Source organism: Brienomyrus brachyistius, chromosome 5, assembly GCF_023856365.1.
Source record: "Brienomyrus brachyistius isolate T26 chromosome 5, BBRACH_0.4, whole genome shotgun sequence".
NCBI classification, from domain to species: Eukaryota; Metazoa; Chordata; class Actinopteri; order Osteoglossiformes; family Mormyridae; genus Brienomyrus; species Brienomyrus brachyistius.
The window spans coordinates 24742465-24758425 of NC_064537.1; the positions used below are offsets into that span (position 1 = coordinate 24742465).

Consider the following 15961-nt stretch of genomic DNA (forward strand, 5'->3'; position numbering starts at 1 on the left):
ATGGCCTTGTGTAAAAAGGATGTGGAATATTTTCAGTTCACCTCACTAGAACAAATGTTGTATTGGTTACATTAGTCCAAATGCAAAATACCTGGGTGGTTCCAGACTTTTGAGTCACCTGGTAAAATTTCACAATTTTTATTTTTACTTTTTTAATTTTAGAAAGACATTTCTGATGTCAACATTCCTGCCCTTTGCACCAAAATACAGCCTAGAAAGTAACTTCCAAAACACAGACCAAGATCAATTTTTTTTTAATTCCATAGTAAAAAATAATTCCATTAATTCTGTAAACCATTTTATAAGTGCTATAATATGTAAATTGTAACATGTTAATTTAAAACACAGTAAAAGTACTGATTATGCATCATAAATACCATATCTGAAGAATGCCATTTGTGTTTAAATATTAGACACACAGCAATGCAAAGGTTTCCATAAATTTCCATATGTAATTAGATGTAAAATATAAAATGTACTAACAGTAATATTTCTAAGAATTTAACATCTTCAGACACTTAAAACACTACAACATGGCTGTGATATTTTTAACGCAATACATACCAAAAAACATAAGTGATAAGTTTGCTGTCGGGATGCTTGCGCTATCATAAAATATCTAGCCTAATAATATTCTTAGCAAAAATTGTAATAAACTGAACCTTTTGTGTAAGAACAAAATTCATTCTTTATTCTACTTTTAAACCCTGAGAAATTACTTTACTTCCTTACTTTATTGTCCTTTCTGGCTTTAGATTAACAAATATGCAATCTTTAAAAACTGCCAAATGCATAAACAAGGAAATCTTAAACATTCACACTTGATTTGGAACCCGTAATCTGATAACATTATTTGAAGCCATATCACATGTCGTCTCATTCTCCAACATTTTCCTGCCATAAGAATGAAATTTAGGTTAGCGCATTTAATATCAGGGTTTCCACAGTAAATGAATAATACACTTGCATAAACATCATCAGAGCCAACGGTTACAACATAATTACAAAAAACCAACACATTTCACTTTGATGCAAAAATATTGTTCACACCAAAATATCATCATCATCATCATCATCATCTTTGCCATCATAATTATCATCAAAACTAGCTAATCAGTGCTTTTTTTTAAGCTGCAGCTGCCCTTTTCCCCGGACTAATCCCTGTCACTGAATCTTTCATAAACACGACAAAATGTACAAAAACAAGAAGAGAAGAAATGATGCTAAAATTCTGGCTGATACAGACAGGTGATAGCGGTGCACATGTGTTTGACTCAAAAGCTGCATTTTCACAACCATTTTACAGAACTATGGGACAGTAAAAGTTCCAGTTCAGTTAATAAAAAAAAAAAACAATACAACAAGGACAATGAGTTAACCTTGAAAAGAAACTGCTAGCCTATAGTCAGACACAAATTAAATTAAGTGAAATTTAAACGCTACCTGGGTGTTATGGGAAAAACATCAGAAAAATAACTGCCAACACCTGCTTCATTGTTATACACCTGCCTTTATGGCAGCTATAAGATTTAGATTCAATAAAAATTAATCTAATTTTAAATATTACATTTTATCATATTGTACACTGAAACGCTATCAAATGCAACAGCAATACTCAAAACAGTTAAATAATCTTTTAGCAATTCAGGTAAACATAAAGTATTTTTCTTGACAGTTATAGCCTGACCTATTTCTGTGCCAGTGGACCTCAAATACGTTTCAAATGGCACAATAAACTTATAGTCTGACCATAAAAAGAGAGTTAGGCTGAAGAGCAGGTTCTACACGCCATAGGTGGACACTAATACTTTATCAGCCACAGATGAGATACAGATAAGGTGCACACAACTACTGGATATCTTGCAGTACCATTGCTAGAATAGTAGCATCCATTTCACAGGTACAGTAGAGAGACAAGCCAATCAGGTGGGTAGCTGTAATAAGGCCCGAGAGACAAGCCAATCAGGTGAGTAGCTGGAATAAGGCCCGACCAATGGGAGCTGCCATCAAGAGAGTGAATGATTGAATTATCACACCTGCCTGTATCAACCAATGTGAAGGACACTGTATCAACACACAAGCTGTACATGGTCTCGGTAAAATGCTGATGATTAGATGGGGGAAGAGGAAGCACAAGAGAGTTTGAACATACATGACCATGACAAACTGTAGTGTACAATCATTACTACATGTAATGAGAATGCAGTCCACCAGAAAGGCATTTATACATTGTAAACACCAAATACAAGTGTCATTCACCTTCTGCAGCATTTTACTATGAACGGTTCAAATTGTAGAGTGACGTTCAACATTCATATAGAAAACACTTAAAAAAAAAAAAAAAAAATGACATCATTCCAATTTGTCTAGGATTTTTTATTTGGTCATTAGATCTGAATGTCAGAAATAAAGTATTTTTAAATGTAATATATCAAAAAATATTGTTAAATAGTTAATGTCTTTGGCAGAGCACAGAAGATGGCAAAAACCATTATTCTTGTATGCAAATGCAGAGTGAATCACACCCTCTGCTGATTAAAGTTAAAACTGCACGGTAATTTTTACATTCCTCCATTATTTCAACTGAAATTACAGCACTATCATTATTAAATCATCTTAATCATACTCTGTTATTAAGTTTAACATACAATTGGGTTACATTGTGCCCTATATGTGAATGATTTTGGAAACACTTGAATGTCAGCATTTATGGGGAAAAAAATACTACAGAAGAAAACAGTCTAAAATTCGAATTATTCTATGTAGCAAAAATTAATTAAGCTCCTAAGAGAACATAAAGATGTGGTGAATTACTTTGCTAATTAAACACAAGGACTACATGTGGTAGTGCACTTTACAGGAAAAACTGTGCAACCTAATATTGAATTAAACAAGTTGGAGTGCTATCTTTTCACTCCTTTAAACTAAATATGCTTCATTCATGCCCTCAATGAACTTTTCAAATTGCACAAGGAGGTACGAAGCTCCTTAACAACTACATGGCTGTCACCGTTTTACTCTCATAAGTAATTAAGGAAGTGAGTGTTAAAACACAACAGGCACCGACAGGGAGATGATGAGAGTCTCGACACAGTTGGAGGTCATTTCAATCAGTTTACGCTTTACGGGCCGTGACATTTGGGAAAATGCATACAAACTTGTAAAACCACGTCTCAAATGTACACTTTAAAAAAAGGAAATACTTGTTTCTGCAATGAAAATATAACAGCAGTAGTTTTTCGGGACTACTGGTTAATCTTGCAAATGGCACAGTTTAAGTGATTTTAAACCAATTAGAAACCAATCAGGGAATCCAAACCATTGTCAGCAGTTTGTGCTGGACACAAAGCAATGCTAGAGTGCACCACCCATTCCTACACATACATGTCAGTTTAATATATTTTATAAAATTGAGCCAATATGTAACTAGTATCAGTTCTTGAAATTTATCAGGAGATTTTAAAATGATTAATTAAGCTTTTCTCTGCCGGTAGAGACAAGGCACTCCTATAGTGCAGTTGTAGCCTAAACAGCCATGTTGCTTGGCTACAACAAAAATACCTACAGCAGCCAATTAAATCGATTAAAGACAAGAAATGAGTCCAACAGCTTAGTGTACAAAAACATCAGAAAAATAACAACCGACCCATTACATGCTAGCTAGTGGCTCTATTGTACTGCTGGTTATGTTTCCATTTTTAAATCAGAAAATTTTACACTAGTTATAGTAACTGTAACACTTAATACATTCTTGAATTTAATACATATTGATTCTGAAATATCTTCTATTAAAAACTACAAACGAGTTCAACTATAGCAAGTTGTGAAAAACATAATCTAAAAGCAGCCTAAGGCAATTCTGTAAATCTAAAAAAAACTTTTAACAAAGTGCTTTTATATTAAACATATAATCTTCACATATTTGGTAACAATAACAGTGCAAGGCTGATACTTTTAAAGTCGTTACTTAGAATTAAGGGCATCGTCGGACATTGAACTCAGAGCCATCTGAAAATCGCACTGGGTTTTTCATGTTAAACATCTCCCATCTGAAAAAACCGTCAATGTATCAGTCAAACACTGTTACCTTTATATGTACTACATGAAATTCTAAATAACACAGAAAATCTAAATCCAGACTGTTAGCATCACTGATTAATACATAATCTTTCGAAGGTATAGATCTACAACCTTGGATAGATCAGCATCACCAGCTCAGTATCTTAGTCTCGCAATAAGGACATTCCATTTTGCTTGGTGCGCAGCTCTCACAGAGTACATAATGCTGGCAGGGCTGAAGAACTATAGAACGGTCACGTTTTTGGCAAACCATGCATTTCTTTGACTGAAGCTGATATATTACCTGTGTATTGGGGGGGGAAAAATTATGATGCAATTAGTACATCGTCGCAAAGTAAATAAATCCAGAATCTTAGCTAAGCTTTAGCTGCAAATACTGCACTTGATATCTTAGCAGGTTTCCCTGTCTGGTTCTGCTTACCGTGTCTATAACGTCAAGGTCTGTGCAGAGCTGGTTTTGGATGGAGAGAAGTTTGGGGAGGGTGAGCTGCTCCAACTCGCCATAGCCGCGGAGCAGCAGCGTGTTCGACGAGCGGCACACCATGTCGAAGCTCTCCTGCAGTTCCCTCAGCTTGCGCTCGGCGCCCTCGCGCTTCTGCGCCGCCCGCTGCCGCTTGCCCTCGGCGACCTTCGCCCGCTCTTTGGCTTCCTGGGCGTCCTTCTGGCAAGCTTTGCAAGCCTGAAATGGGCGCAGCCGTCAGGCAGTGCCAGGTCGTATGCCCGAGTATCCCAGTGGTGACCAAAATGCCTGAGCACACGTCAAAGCGGAGGCCCCTGACCTGCTTAGCCTGCTGCCATGCCATCTCCCACTGCGTGATCTTCCCTCTGGCCTCCTCCAGCTCCCTCCGCAGGCGGCACAGGTCCACACCGGTACTGCTGGCCACTGGAGACGAGCTGGGAGGGTAGATTCCACTCACAAAGTCCCACCCGCCACCTCCTGCAGCCCCATTTAACCCTATGGAAAGGAGCACATGTCCCTCAACTCCCAATCACAGCATAGTATTATTTACAAGTTCTTCAGAGTGGCTTCCTTGAGGCCACCTGATCAAATGATCTTAAGGATGATGCTTTATTTGCTATTTGTATGAGTCCTGCTACACTGGAAACGTTCTGTTTTCATATCACCCCCCCCCCCATCTTGCTATCCTATACACATATACAGGCGAGAATAAAGCTCCAGATCGACTGTTTATCCAGCTCCCCAGGATAGATTTTCAGGGGTTAAGGACCCAGTGGTGATACTATTATTATTATTATTATTCTGCTGAGTACGAGATTAGAACCAGCAACATTCTGGTCACATGCACCTACCGAGGGTGCTGGGGGAGCTGACGGAGGTCCCCATGAGTATGTGCTCTGCGCCAGCATGAGCGGTCTGGCGCTGGCCCTGAGGGGCCGTCATGCCGGAGAGCAGCGACTGGGACAAGGGGTCGAGAGGGGAAGCCGGCAGCGAGGAGCATCGCAGGGAGGCAGGGCGGTTCAGCGAGCCGGGAATGCTGACAGGGGCCGAGCCACACAGGAGCTGCTCACCTGGTGGGGGGGAGATGGGGGCCGGACATGCTAGCGGGCCTCACAAACAACACAAACATGTCTGACTGAGGACACAAGAATTTCATATGAAAGACAAACAAAAACAACCAAAACACTAACTTGTTAAATTAAGGTCGCCATTTTCATGTTGTTCCAGTTCCTTATCCAGCAAGACGACTTCAATGTCGTTGAAATTCAGGTCAAGAGCGGAGCCTAGAGGACAAAAACGTAACTTTACAAAGACGTTTAAATGGCATCTATGGGGTTTCACTATCATTTCTATGGTTTCCTTTTAAATAAACAAATCACCAAACCGAAATGTCTATTATGCCATACTCACTGTGGATCATTTATTAATAAGAACACAAGCCATCCAAGTTCAGACTATTATTTGATTGGCAAACTGATGGCATTAATTGCGCAATTTTTTTTCTGGATGCTATTATTTTATTTCAAGTATCCTGCAGTCTTACCACATCAAGCATGAGGTTTCTCTTTTGAAAACTACAATACTGAAAAATTTAGGAAACATGCATCACAGGCAAGTCCCTGCCTCCATGATAAATACATACCCCCAGATATTTGTTCATTTAAAAAATTTAATTCTGAGATTAATTTTAGAACACGCAGACCCCTTAAAATTACCCAGTTCTTCAGGGGCCCATAATATTCTGAATCATAAATCAACTGAAGTAACAAAGACTGATTAATTTTAAATGAAAAGGAAAAAATTAAATATTAGCATGAATTTGCATTCAAAACTGAAAACACCGGCGAGACCACAATTAGTCAGCTTAGAGCTTAGTGTGATTAATCCACAGGGGGGCATGGGCAGCTCTAATGGTGGGGAGCCGGCGTTGAATAACAAACAGACTATTAACAGTGTGCTACGAGGAGGGCCAAACACCTATCATCTCGGAGGAACAGCTCGATCAGACCCCAGTCAGCCGTGACAAAGCCCAGGAGACTCCGGGGTCTCCTGGCACTGCGTTAACAAACCACCAGACAGGAAGGACATCTGTGTATCCGGAAGTGACATCAGAGACCCTGCTGAACCATGGGCTACTTTCAAATACATTGTATCATTACTTTAATATACGGGAGTAGTTTCAATAGTTGTATCACCTATTTACTGCTTATTCATGGTTCACTAATTCTATATTGCAGGGTTATTCAAATCACAGTTCTACCTGGGAGAACTGAAAACGCGGCCTGGATTTGGAATCGAGAGCAAAATTTGAGGAGCCCTGAACTATGGTCTCTGATTGCATGGCTGCTGTCCTGCCCCCGTCCTGCACCTGTTCCCTCCCCCTGCAACCAACCACGGCACAAGAATTTCACTGTTCATTTGAACAAGTGACAATAAAAAACGTGAAACAAGTTTGTAAGTCCTAATGAACATTCCTTGCAGCTGTTGTTTGCTGATGGCCAAACACTCTGTGATGCTGAACTACTTAACCAGGTTAGACTCTGACATACCCACAACTGACTCTACGGTGTTGCTGGCTGGGTAGAACGGCAGCGCTTTGGCATTCATGGTGGACAAGGCGGTGGGCGAGCAGCCGTTGGAGCCGACGCTGGAGGCCAGACTGGACGTGATGCTGGACGTGATGCCGCTCGCCAGTGGGTTGAACAGGTTCACAAGGTTCTGCGGGTGAGAGCTCGCTTTAGGCACTCATTATGTGCTCAAAAAAGCTGAAGCCGCTTCAACGGAAAGATCCTGATTCAGAAACACAATGCTACAGGACACAGGGGAGGTCGTTAGAGTTCATGAGGGACACGGCAGTATATATGAACACTGAAAATAATAGATTATTAGCTAAAATCACAACTGATACTCAGCCAAAGACACAAGGAACAAAATAATGTCAAATCAACTTTAACTTTTGACTGTGTCAACAAAAACCGTTTTATTCAACAATAAATGCTTCAGATTTCTGCAACAAAGGGAATCCGTAACAAGTTCAGTGTTGCCGACTGCCGCTAAAATGGGCTGCATCAGGATGCAGACTCTGAGAGATGAGATGAGACTAATGGAGTCTTTAGTGTAGTCCCCTTGGCCTCGTTAAAAGGCTAACGTAGGCTCTCGCCACCCACACCCCCGCCCCCCCAGGGCAAACGCAGGGTGGCAAGTCTATCCTCACCTGCTTGTCTGGGTTCAGCTTGTGATCGCAGTCTATGGTGGAACTCTTGAGGATTTTTCCCTGAAACACAGACTGAAATATAATTAAAATGTTGTACAACAAGAAGACAATTTATCAAACGAATATCAGTTTCGTACCTCCTGTTACTGGTACACTTCTACAATTGATTTAAAGACTGCATCCAGACCCAGTTTTCAAAAGGAATTAGAAGCAGATGTGTCCATATTAAACAAACACAGAATGGTCATTTCAGCGCTACATGTGCATCTGTGCCTAGGGCTGAAAGGGTATTAAAGCCTACAATGAACAGTGCAGCTACAATGCAGCTACAATGCAGCTACAATGCAGCTACAGTGCAGCTACAGTGCAGCCTCATACACCTCAACAGGGGGCTTCAGAATGCGGAATGATTCCTATGCATTTGTGCTCATTCACACATGCCTGATGCAATAAATTTCTGGAAACATTTGGACATTAAGAGGCAATACTCAGAGGCAAATGTAAATTTAAGGAATAAATGGGATCACAGCAACATAAAAGCAAACACACAGACCAAACACACCGCACCACAGAACGTTCACGGAAGTTCCAGATCTCACTCCAGCTCACTGAGAGAAGGCATCTGTGGTTCCACACCACACGGAATAAATAATAATGCTGAACTGCATGCAAATCGAATGCGCCAGGGCCTCATTAAATTGTCAGCATAGAAACATCCAAAAAACATTTAAAAATAAGAGAGCTGAAACAAAACAAAAAAAAAACAAAATTGGATACGAATTTATGGTAAAGAAAGGAAAATAATGCTTAGAATTTTTGTAATTTTCTCTGGTCTGCGAATGACCTCCGATCGGGCAAAGGGAACATTCATCGGTACCTGGTCTTCACGCTCAAAACCAGGCGCTTTGCGGTAATCAGATGTCGGGGACAAGAGGGTAGACAGGCTGGGCCTGCGATTGGAGCCCCCGTTAGCGGGGCACCAGGGCCGGCCGATGGGTCCGACCGCAGATGGGGGGCTGTCGCTTCCACAGCTTGAAGCTACAGGGCTATCAGAGCAGGAGACCTGGGGGGGGGGATAGAATACCTAAATGAGGCTACATTATCCAGCCAATGCTGAGACTCTTATGGCTTCTAATGGATCACAGATAAACACGGCTAACAGCATGGGAGCAGGACGAATCCCATACAGTGAGCTGTGCACAACTGGAAGCCAACAGTGCCAAGCAGTACACTCCTGCTATTACTTCAGGCTGCCAATCAACACCTCACATTCGAGGAAAAACTACACCACCGACCAATGAATGCCATCTTCAAAACCACACTGAGCTACATGCAATGACTTCATTAACTGCACAATAGCGAAATTATGGTGAGGAGATCCTCATTTTCTCCTTTTGATATCAGCGCGCACACCAAGGGACATTCAGAACAGCCTGGAGGGGTCACTTACAACATCGTGGCCCCCAGGGCCAGCTGCGGTGGTGCCTCCCCAGTCGCTGACCAAAGCTTCAGAAAACTGGGAACAGGACTTCAACTGGGAGCCGGCGTTTATCGAAGAGAGAAGTGAATTCAGTGTCTCTTCCGTGGAGGGGATTCCTAGATAAAGGAAGGCAGAGAATGTTCTGGGGCCTTTGTTCAAAAGAGAAATACAATGGAAAGGCAGAGGCTTGCAGAACGTACGCTCCACATGTGCAAAGGCGCAGAAGGGTCCCCTGGGGCAGTAAGCGGTCTGTCGCATGTCATTGCATTTTGTGGATTTATAGATCTGTGTATAAAGGGGATACAACACAAAGGTTACAACACAAGCAAACTGCAATACCAAAACTAAAACAGAGACCCATTACAAACCACAAGTACAGACGCTCCTCTACTTACGAACTTTCAACTTACGAACTTTCAGACATAGGAACAAAGAGGACTGTAAGTCCAAATTGTGTTCCTTGGGCGTCCGTTTCCTGTCCGCAACATCAATTTTTTTTTTCTGCATGCCAATTCCGACTTCTGGCCGCTACTCCTGCTGCAGATTAGCGTAGCATGCGTACTCCCAGCATCATAGTTCTTTGTACTTGCGTATACCCTTAAAATGATGTTGAATAACGACTTGTGAATATTTCAAGTTGTGAACGGCCGTTCGGAACGTATCTCGTTCGTAAGTAGAAGAGCATCTGTACATGCACAAAACCTTATTAATCTTTCTCCAAACAGTTTCTTACAGTAAAAATTCACGACAGGCTAATGATGAATGTTACTGCCTTGGTATGTCTGTCACTGCAGTTTATTCTCTGGCAAATGCTTTATAAAGTGTATTTTTCATTATATTTGCCATTTCATAGTTTCGAAAAGGCGGCATGAAACTTCTATACTCAAACCATACTTGCATGTTCTTGGGGTGATGTCTGGCTCTGAGGAATAGGAATGCCTGTGATCGGAAGGTCACCAGTTCAAGTCCCAGTATTGGCACTGTTCAGCCCTCGATCAAGGCCCTTAACCCTTTAACTTCCAATTGCTCCATGGACAGTCTGACCCTGCTCTCTCAAATGTATGTCGCTTTGGATAAAAGCATCCGCTAAATAAAATATGTAACCGTCTGACTTATGCCTAGTGCTGCCTGCAATCCTAGCATATATCAACTATCTAAAAGTACAGAAAGAAACAGAGAAAATCCAAAAACAATGCCCCGCTAGCTCTGACTCCATGTGGGAGAGAGCAGCGCTGACCCACCCACCTCCGGATGGAACTGCTGCTCAGTGCGTGAATGACAGTACTGGCAACTTTCCCCACTGTCACACTTCGTGGGCTCTCCCCACTCATCCCCATGCTTCACGTTGGGGCACGGGGTTGACCTGCCATCGCAATCGAGCTGGGGGTTAGACATCACCATGGCAATCCTTGACTGTGACATCATAGTTGGGCCAGGCTCCGCCACATACCTGTACTTGAATTTCCGCGGGTTTCTCCTTCGGTCTCGGCTGTTGTGGTAATGTGGGCACGCATAGCCCTGCCGACACAGTCGCGGTGGTTTGGTGCATTGCTCCGTTTTGTAGTTCGCCGAGACGAAGGTCGAATCTGAACCAGGGTACAGAGAAACATTGAACCCTCGTATACGTTGCCACTGACAAAACCATCGGAAAACAGTAATAGCGCTTAATGCTTGTACACCCTGCTGTTCCTTACCTTGCCAACGGGGGTCCTCAGTGAGGATCTTCTCAATCATAGCCTGACTAGCGAGTACTCCAGGTTGAAGATCAAGGATTCCCTCACCTGTGCCCAGCTGTCCATTCTGGAGGGCCTCCTGTGCTTGCATCTCTCTACAAAAACAAAACATTCACTTTTCAGGTAATTTGTACGCATGTCACTTTAAACTGGTCCAATACTGACAGCAAGATTGTGCGAGATAAAATGGCAGAAAAAGACCCCAGCCAGGAGTGAGCAGCGATAAGTTACTATGTCTTAAACTGAAACCTGGATTTTCAGGACCCCAAGCAAACCTTTCGCTTTCATTTTCTGAAACAGAACACATGCACAATCGAACGTTAAATGTCAGCTAATATTTGAAAATATTTCCCATTATAAGTAATAAGTGCTGGAACGTCGCTAAACAAGATTAGCTGTTACTATTATCATTGTCCTCAGCATTTCTAAATTCTTTATTATCTATATACAAATATGTAAATCCTCAAACAGAGACTACTTATTTGCAATGCATATTTATACAAAATTGCAACCGTTACTTGTACGTCCTTCAGCTGCGATTCTACAGATGTTTTGCTCAATCACCTTATTTTCATTATTGTTTATTATTACATCAATCACAGTGAAGTACTTTGAGCCTAATCTCCCTTACACAATATAATATATAATTTATCTTTATTTGAAAACCCATATTCACCAAATTCCTCTCAGGCAAAAGTTAAAGACGGCAGATAATTTTAAAACAATACCCAAGAAAGATGCTGATACCTACGGAAATTACAGATTGATTCCTTCATCACAAAGAAAAGCGTCACACTAATTCCTCGAGGGCCAGAGTGTGGGTGCCTGGCGGAATGGCAAATATTCGGAGAACAACAACGCAGCTGATTCTTAGCCACAACTACGTACAAGCCTGCTATCACAATGGGATGATGCACGGTTAGCATTTGCGTTAGCGCTGTGCGTTAGCCCCCTGAAGCATTTTCATGTCACCTCAGGCAAGAAAGTGAAGTAGAGAAATGGACCACCAGGAGCAGAACAGCACCTCCTGCTGTGCCCACTGCTTAATACTCTTCTGCAGATACAAATACGTACGGTTCTGGAATTATGAGGGCTGTGAATTTCAATCATCATTTAACAGTAGCTAATTTGCTTACAATAAAATGCTCTTGTTTAGCATTGTAACACCTGTTCACGCATTCCCTTGGGTTTCATTCATACCTATAGTATACACTGCATAGTTTCACCCGGAGTGAAATCCGAAGCACATAGGCAACAGGTCAATGGCTGCTCCATTGTAATCAATACGAACATTTTCAATGCATTACATAATGTGCCAGATAATGTTACAGTACATTATTTTGTAAACATATAATGTAATTACAGTTGCTTTATGACTCACTGATAAAATATTCACTGGCTCCTAGGCAGGCATGATAACATACAGCTGTCATTTTCTTCCTGACATATTATGTAGATTAAGACATAAACATATTGTGTCTCTAGCTGGCTTAATGAGAACCATGGGAGAACTAACCGATTTACATTTCAAAATACTACCTGGTACCTTAGAAAGGTATGGTTTTGAACAGGTTTTCGGCTATCTAAAATTAAATTATGATAGAATTACTTATGTTATGTCTTACATGGGGCTTACAAGCTAGTTTTACTTCTACAGATGTGAGACTCTAGAACACTGCAGATTAGTTTATGTACAATGCAGACTTAGCTGGGGCATTTTTTAAATCCCCAAACTAATAAAAGGCAGGGTGACTATGAACAACTTTGGGGAAAACCGGTGCACAAACAATTGTTACAGTTGATTTAAACTCTACATAAGGGTCACTTACGTCCCAGCATAAACCCTGCATGACAATGGTGAGCACTGATTGTACATCAGGTGTAAAGACAAATCAGGGTCTGCTGCTCTAGGCGTTATAAAAAGCAGAATTCTGTCTTGATAAATCTGTAGACTTACCCTCCAGTACAAGGTAAGAATCATCAGATTAACCCTTACTCAGCTGTTACATTACACCAGGATCTGTAGTATTCACACCTGATGTCACAGACGGGGGGGCGCACGTCATGCGGCCCATGTGCGAAGGCACAGTGCTGCCCATTCTTCACGCAGTGGCCTCGTGCGTCCGTCTCGTGAATACAGGAGCCAGTCTTATAATAGCGCAAGTGGTATTTTCTCTCCGTGTCACCAGTGGTCCGGTGCAGGTAAGGGCACCTAGATATAAACGGAAACAAATAAAGCGTATATAATGAAATATGGGGGGTTGTATTTAATTACACATTCACACATTTATACAGCCATGTCCTTAAAGCTGCAATCTAATCACCAACTCAGTTTATAGAATTGCAAATATGAAAATCTGTGTACTCAACAGCCTAAACTGAGAATCAGATTAGTCATTTTACTTCTGACATGGTCAAACTACAAAACTATTAACTTTTTTCTTTCTTGAGATGCAAGTTCCCCAATCTTATTATCAAAGTGATAACCTATAGATTATTTAAAAAAATTATTTTAGGGTTTATATTATAGGGTTTAGGGTCGATAGCAACACATTTTCAAAACTAGTTTTTATGAAGATCGTTTAACTTTCTAAACACAAACGTCGTTTAGCGGCATACTCTCCTTTTCATCTTAAAACACACAATAAAAAGAACAGAAATAACAATAAAGGCTTTTAGAACCAGTAAACCAAACAATGAGGACAGCCCTGCTTGAGGCGAGGAGGGGGTGTGTACTTCTGCGCTTAAATAATCCGCTGACATTACTTTACTTTCCTACTATACATAGGTTTTAATCAACTCTCACACTAACAAGCTCTGCTTGAATCATTACATAGCATTTTACCTAAACGTAATCCTGAAAAGTAAGACGAAAAAAACAGCTTCGTTAACACGATTTCACAGAAAACAAATAAATAAAATGAAACTGACAAGCGACACCCTAAACTTCCGTATTACGAAGCGGCGTAAAAGCCATTGTGTTTACACAGCGCAGGGGGAATGAATTGTGTCGTTAAAAAGAAATGATCGTAAAGGCAGATAGCACAGATATTTTAACTACTCGTGTTAGCATAGGAGCCATTTGGAAATGTATGAAATGAGTAAACTATATAACTATTTAACACTTCGATAAAAACAAAATCTACCAATAAAAACTATTACGTTTAAAGTGCTCAGATAAATACCCTTATATTTTAATAAATTAGCATGCATTAGGACGTAATACTTACTCGTCTCCATCTGGGCACAAGCCCGTAGTTTCGTCATATTTTGTACAATAAACATCGGGACTGTAGTTAAATGTCCCATCTCTTCTCCTAATGGGGCGTCTTCTACGCTGGTTTAGGAAATGCCAGTGAAAACATGTGAAGGGTCGATGCTGGGTGCACTTATGTTGCAAGAAGAGTGGACACTGCTCGGTCCTAAACTCCTTTAAATAGCTGCAAAGTATTGAATGCGATTATTAGAACTTGGTCTTGAAATAACACCGTCCTTCTTATCTATGTCAGTGCAAATAATGCAGATTTGACACAATGCAGCCGTCGGAGCGCAGCTACGTTTGTCGTCTAGCTGAATCCTTCAGACAAAAGCTACCTAGTAACATATTTCTGAGTATGCAAGCAAAGATAAGCGCGCAAATAAACAATCTGACGACGTAAACGGCATGATTGCATCCACTTCCCCAGACTAATGGAAATGATCACATACCGATTTCTTATTTAATAGTAAACATGCATTAAATTTCACACGTACTTCACGATCGATGCGTCCCTAACAGCCGAGTAGTATTATTGTGCACAGGAAAGTTGCGTCCACACTTCAAATCAGGCCGAGACGTTTCATGGAAAATAAACGAAAGTGGTACTTCGCTGCCTTGGGCGCAAACAAATTATATCGTTTTCTGCTCTGCAGCGCATTAAACAACAGGACAATGAAAAGCAGCCGATTTTTTAAAAATGCGCAACTAAATGCATTTGTTTATCAATCTTTTACTTGTCTTGCCACTATCGTTATGTACATTAAGAGCAGCTATCTTCCTCCATATGGGAAAAGCACCTATTCTAAATTACATTTCGCAGTTACAGGCCATGCGTATATAAGACTGCAGAGGACATGTAGTATATATTTATGTTCTCCTTTTACTTTCTCGCTTTACTTACGTATAGTGGGTTGGTTTCTCTGTTTGAGGAGAGGCGCTCACTGCAGTTTTCGAAACCGACGGCATTTTCAGTCAAAACAATGAAAAGCGCATGCGCGCGGTCTGCTTCCACTCCTGTACGTCGGGCGCCGCTGCGGAGCAATATGGACAACAGGCGGGTGGGGGGCGGACGGGCGAACAAAACGGGCTGCATGTAAATGCAAAAAAGGAAAGAAAAACAACAAACCTGGAAGAATGGGTGCCCTGAGCATTTAGGAAGCGGCGAAAGTTCCTTTAGAATATCCCTATGAAGTAGGCTACTTAGCAAAATATAAAGTACATGACGCATAAGTTTAACGTCAACTTTTAAAACATGGAGCAAACAAAACGTCATAATATTTATGGAACCTGGATTAAAACGCATTTATGAATCGTACCAGGTACTTGCACATATGTAATGCATTTTAACTGCAATTTTAACATTAGACTTCCATTCGTTACAAATTGAAATTCATATTTGAAATATAAATCATTTTTACAGAAGTTTTTCAAAACACGGAAAATTAACGAGAACCTATGGTGATACATGTGACATGTTACATGTAACGTAAAAGCAATGGCGTAAGCCTACGCAAAATACGCAGTTAGTCCATATTAAATTTTCTTGAGCGACACGGGCGTAGTAAAACAGGAAATGTGATCACCTTACCGCTGCGTGGCGGTGTTCAATGTTTACCCTCCAAAACGCCTATTTGAGTGTGGAGTATACGCATGGCACTGAGTTTTTTTTTAGGATGATGGTTACTTAATTCGTTAAAATCTTGCGCACGATCCAGCTTAAACGATAACTATTTTT

The 15961-nt window shown here is 40.9% G+C and overlaps 1 protein-coding gene across 2 annotated transcripts; it reads right to left on the reverse strand.

Annotated features, from left to right (window-relative positions):
- Nucleotides 1-238: 238 nt before the first annotated feature.
- Nucleotides 239-15234, reverse strand: LOC125742258 (putative E3 ubiquitin-protein ligase UNKL). Of its 2 annotated transcripts, none has more exons than XM_049014105.1 (16): nucleotides 15128-15234; nucleotides 14198-14407; nucleotides 13003-13179; nucleotides 10929-11062; nucleotides 10685-10820; nucleotides 10480-10597; nucleotides 9435-9519; nucleotides 9205-9350; nucleotides 8632-8817; nucleotides 7755-7826; nucleotides 7090-7258; nucleotides 5731-5823; nucleotides 5392-5610; nucleotides 4860-5035; nucleotides 4502-4759; nucleotides 239-4363 (listed from the first exon to the last, which is right to left on the reverse strand). In XM_049014105.1, exons 1-16 carry the CDS (start codon nucleotides 15190-15192, stop codon nucleotides 4208-4210), a joined length of 2400 nt encoding a protein of 799 aa, XP_048870062.1. In that variant the 5' UTR covers nucleotides 15193-15234; the 3' UTR covers nucleotides 239-4207. The 2 variants fall into 2 exon arrangements, with proteins under 2 accessions (XP_048870062.1, XP_048870063.1); XM_049014106.1 differs by having other exon boundaries at nucleotides 7755-7814; nucleotides 15128-15228.
- Nucleotides 15235-15961: the final 727 nt, after the last annotated feature.

Coding starts and splice junctions, on each gene's coding strand:
- LOC125742258 (XM_049014105.1), bottom strand. CDS start 15,192: ATGCCGTCGGTTTCGAAAACTGCAGTGAGCGCCTCTCCTCAAACAGAG. Junction 14,408..15,127: donor GAGAAACCAACCCACTATAC/GTAAGTAAAGCG, acceptor AATACTTTGCAG/CTATTTAAAGGAGTTTAGGA. Junction 11,063..13,002: donor CCCCCCGTCTGTGACATCAG/GTGTGAATACTA, acceptor TTGTTTTTGTAG/AGAGATGCAAGCACAGGAGG.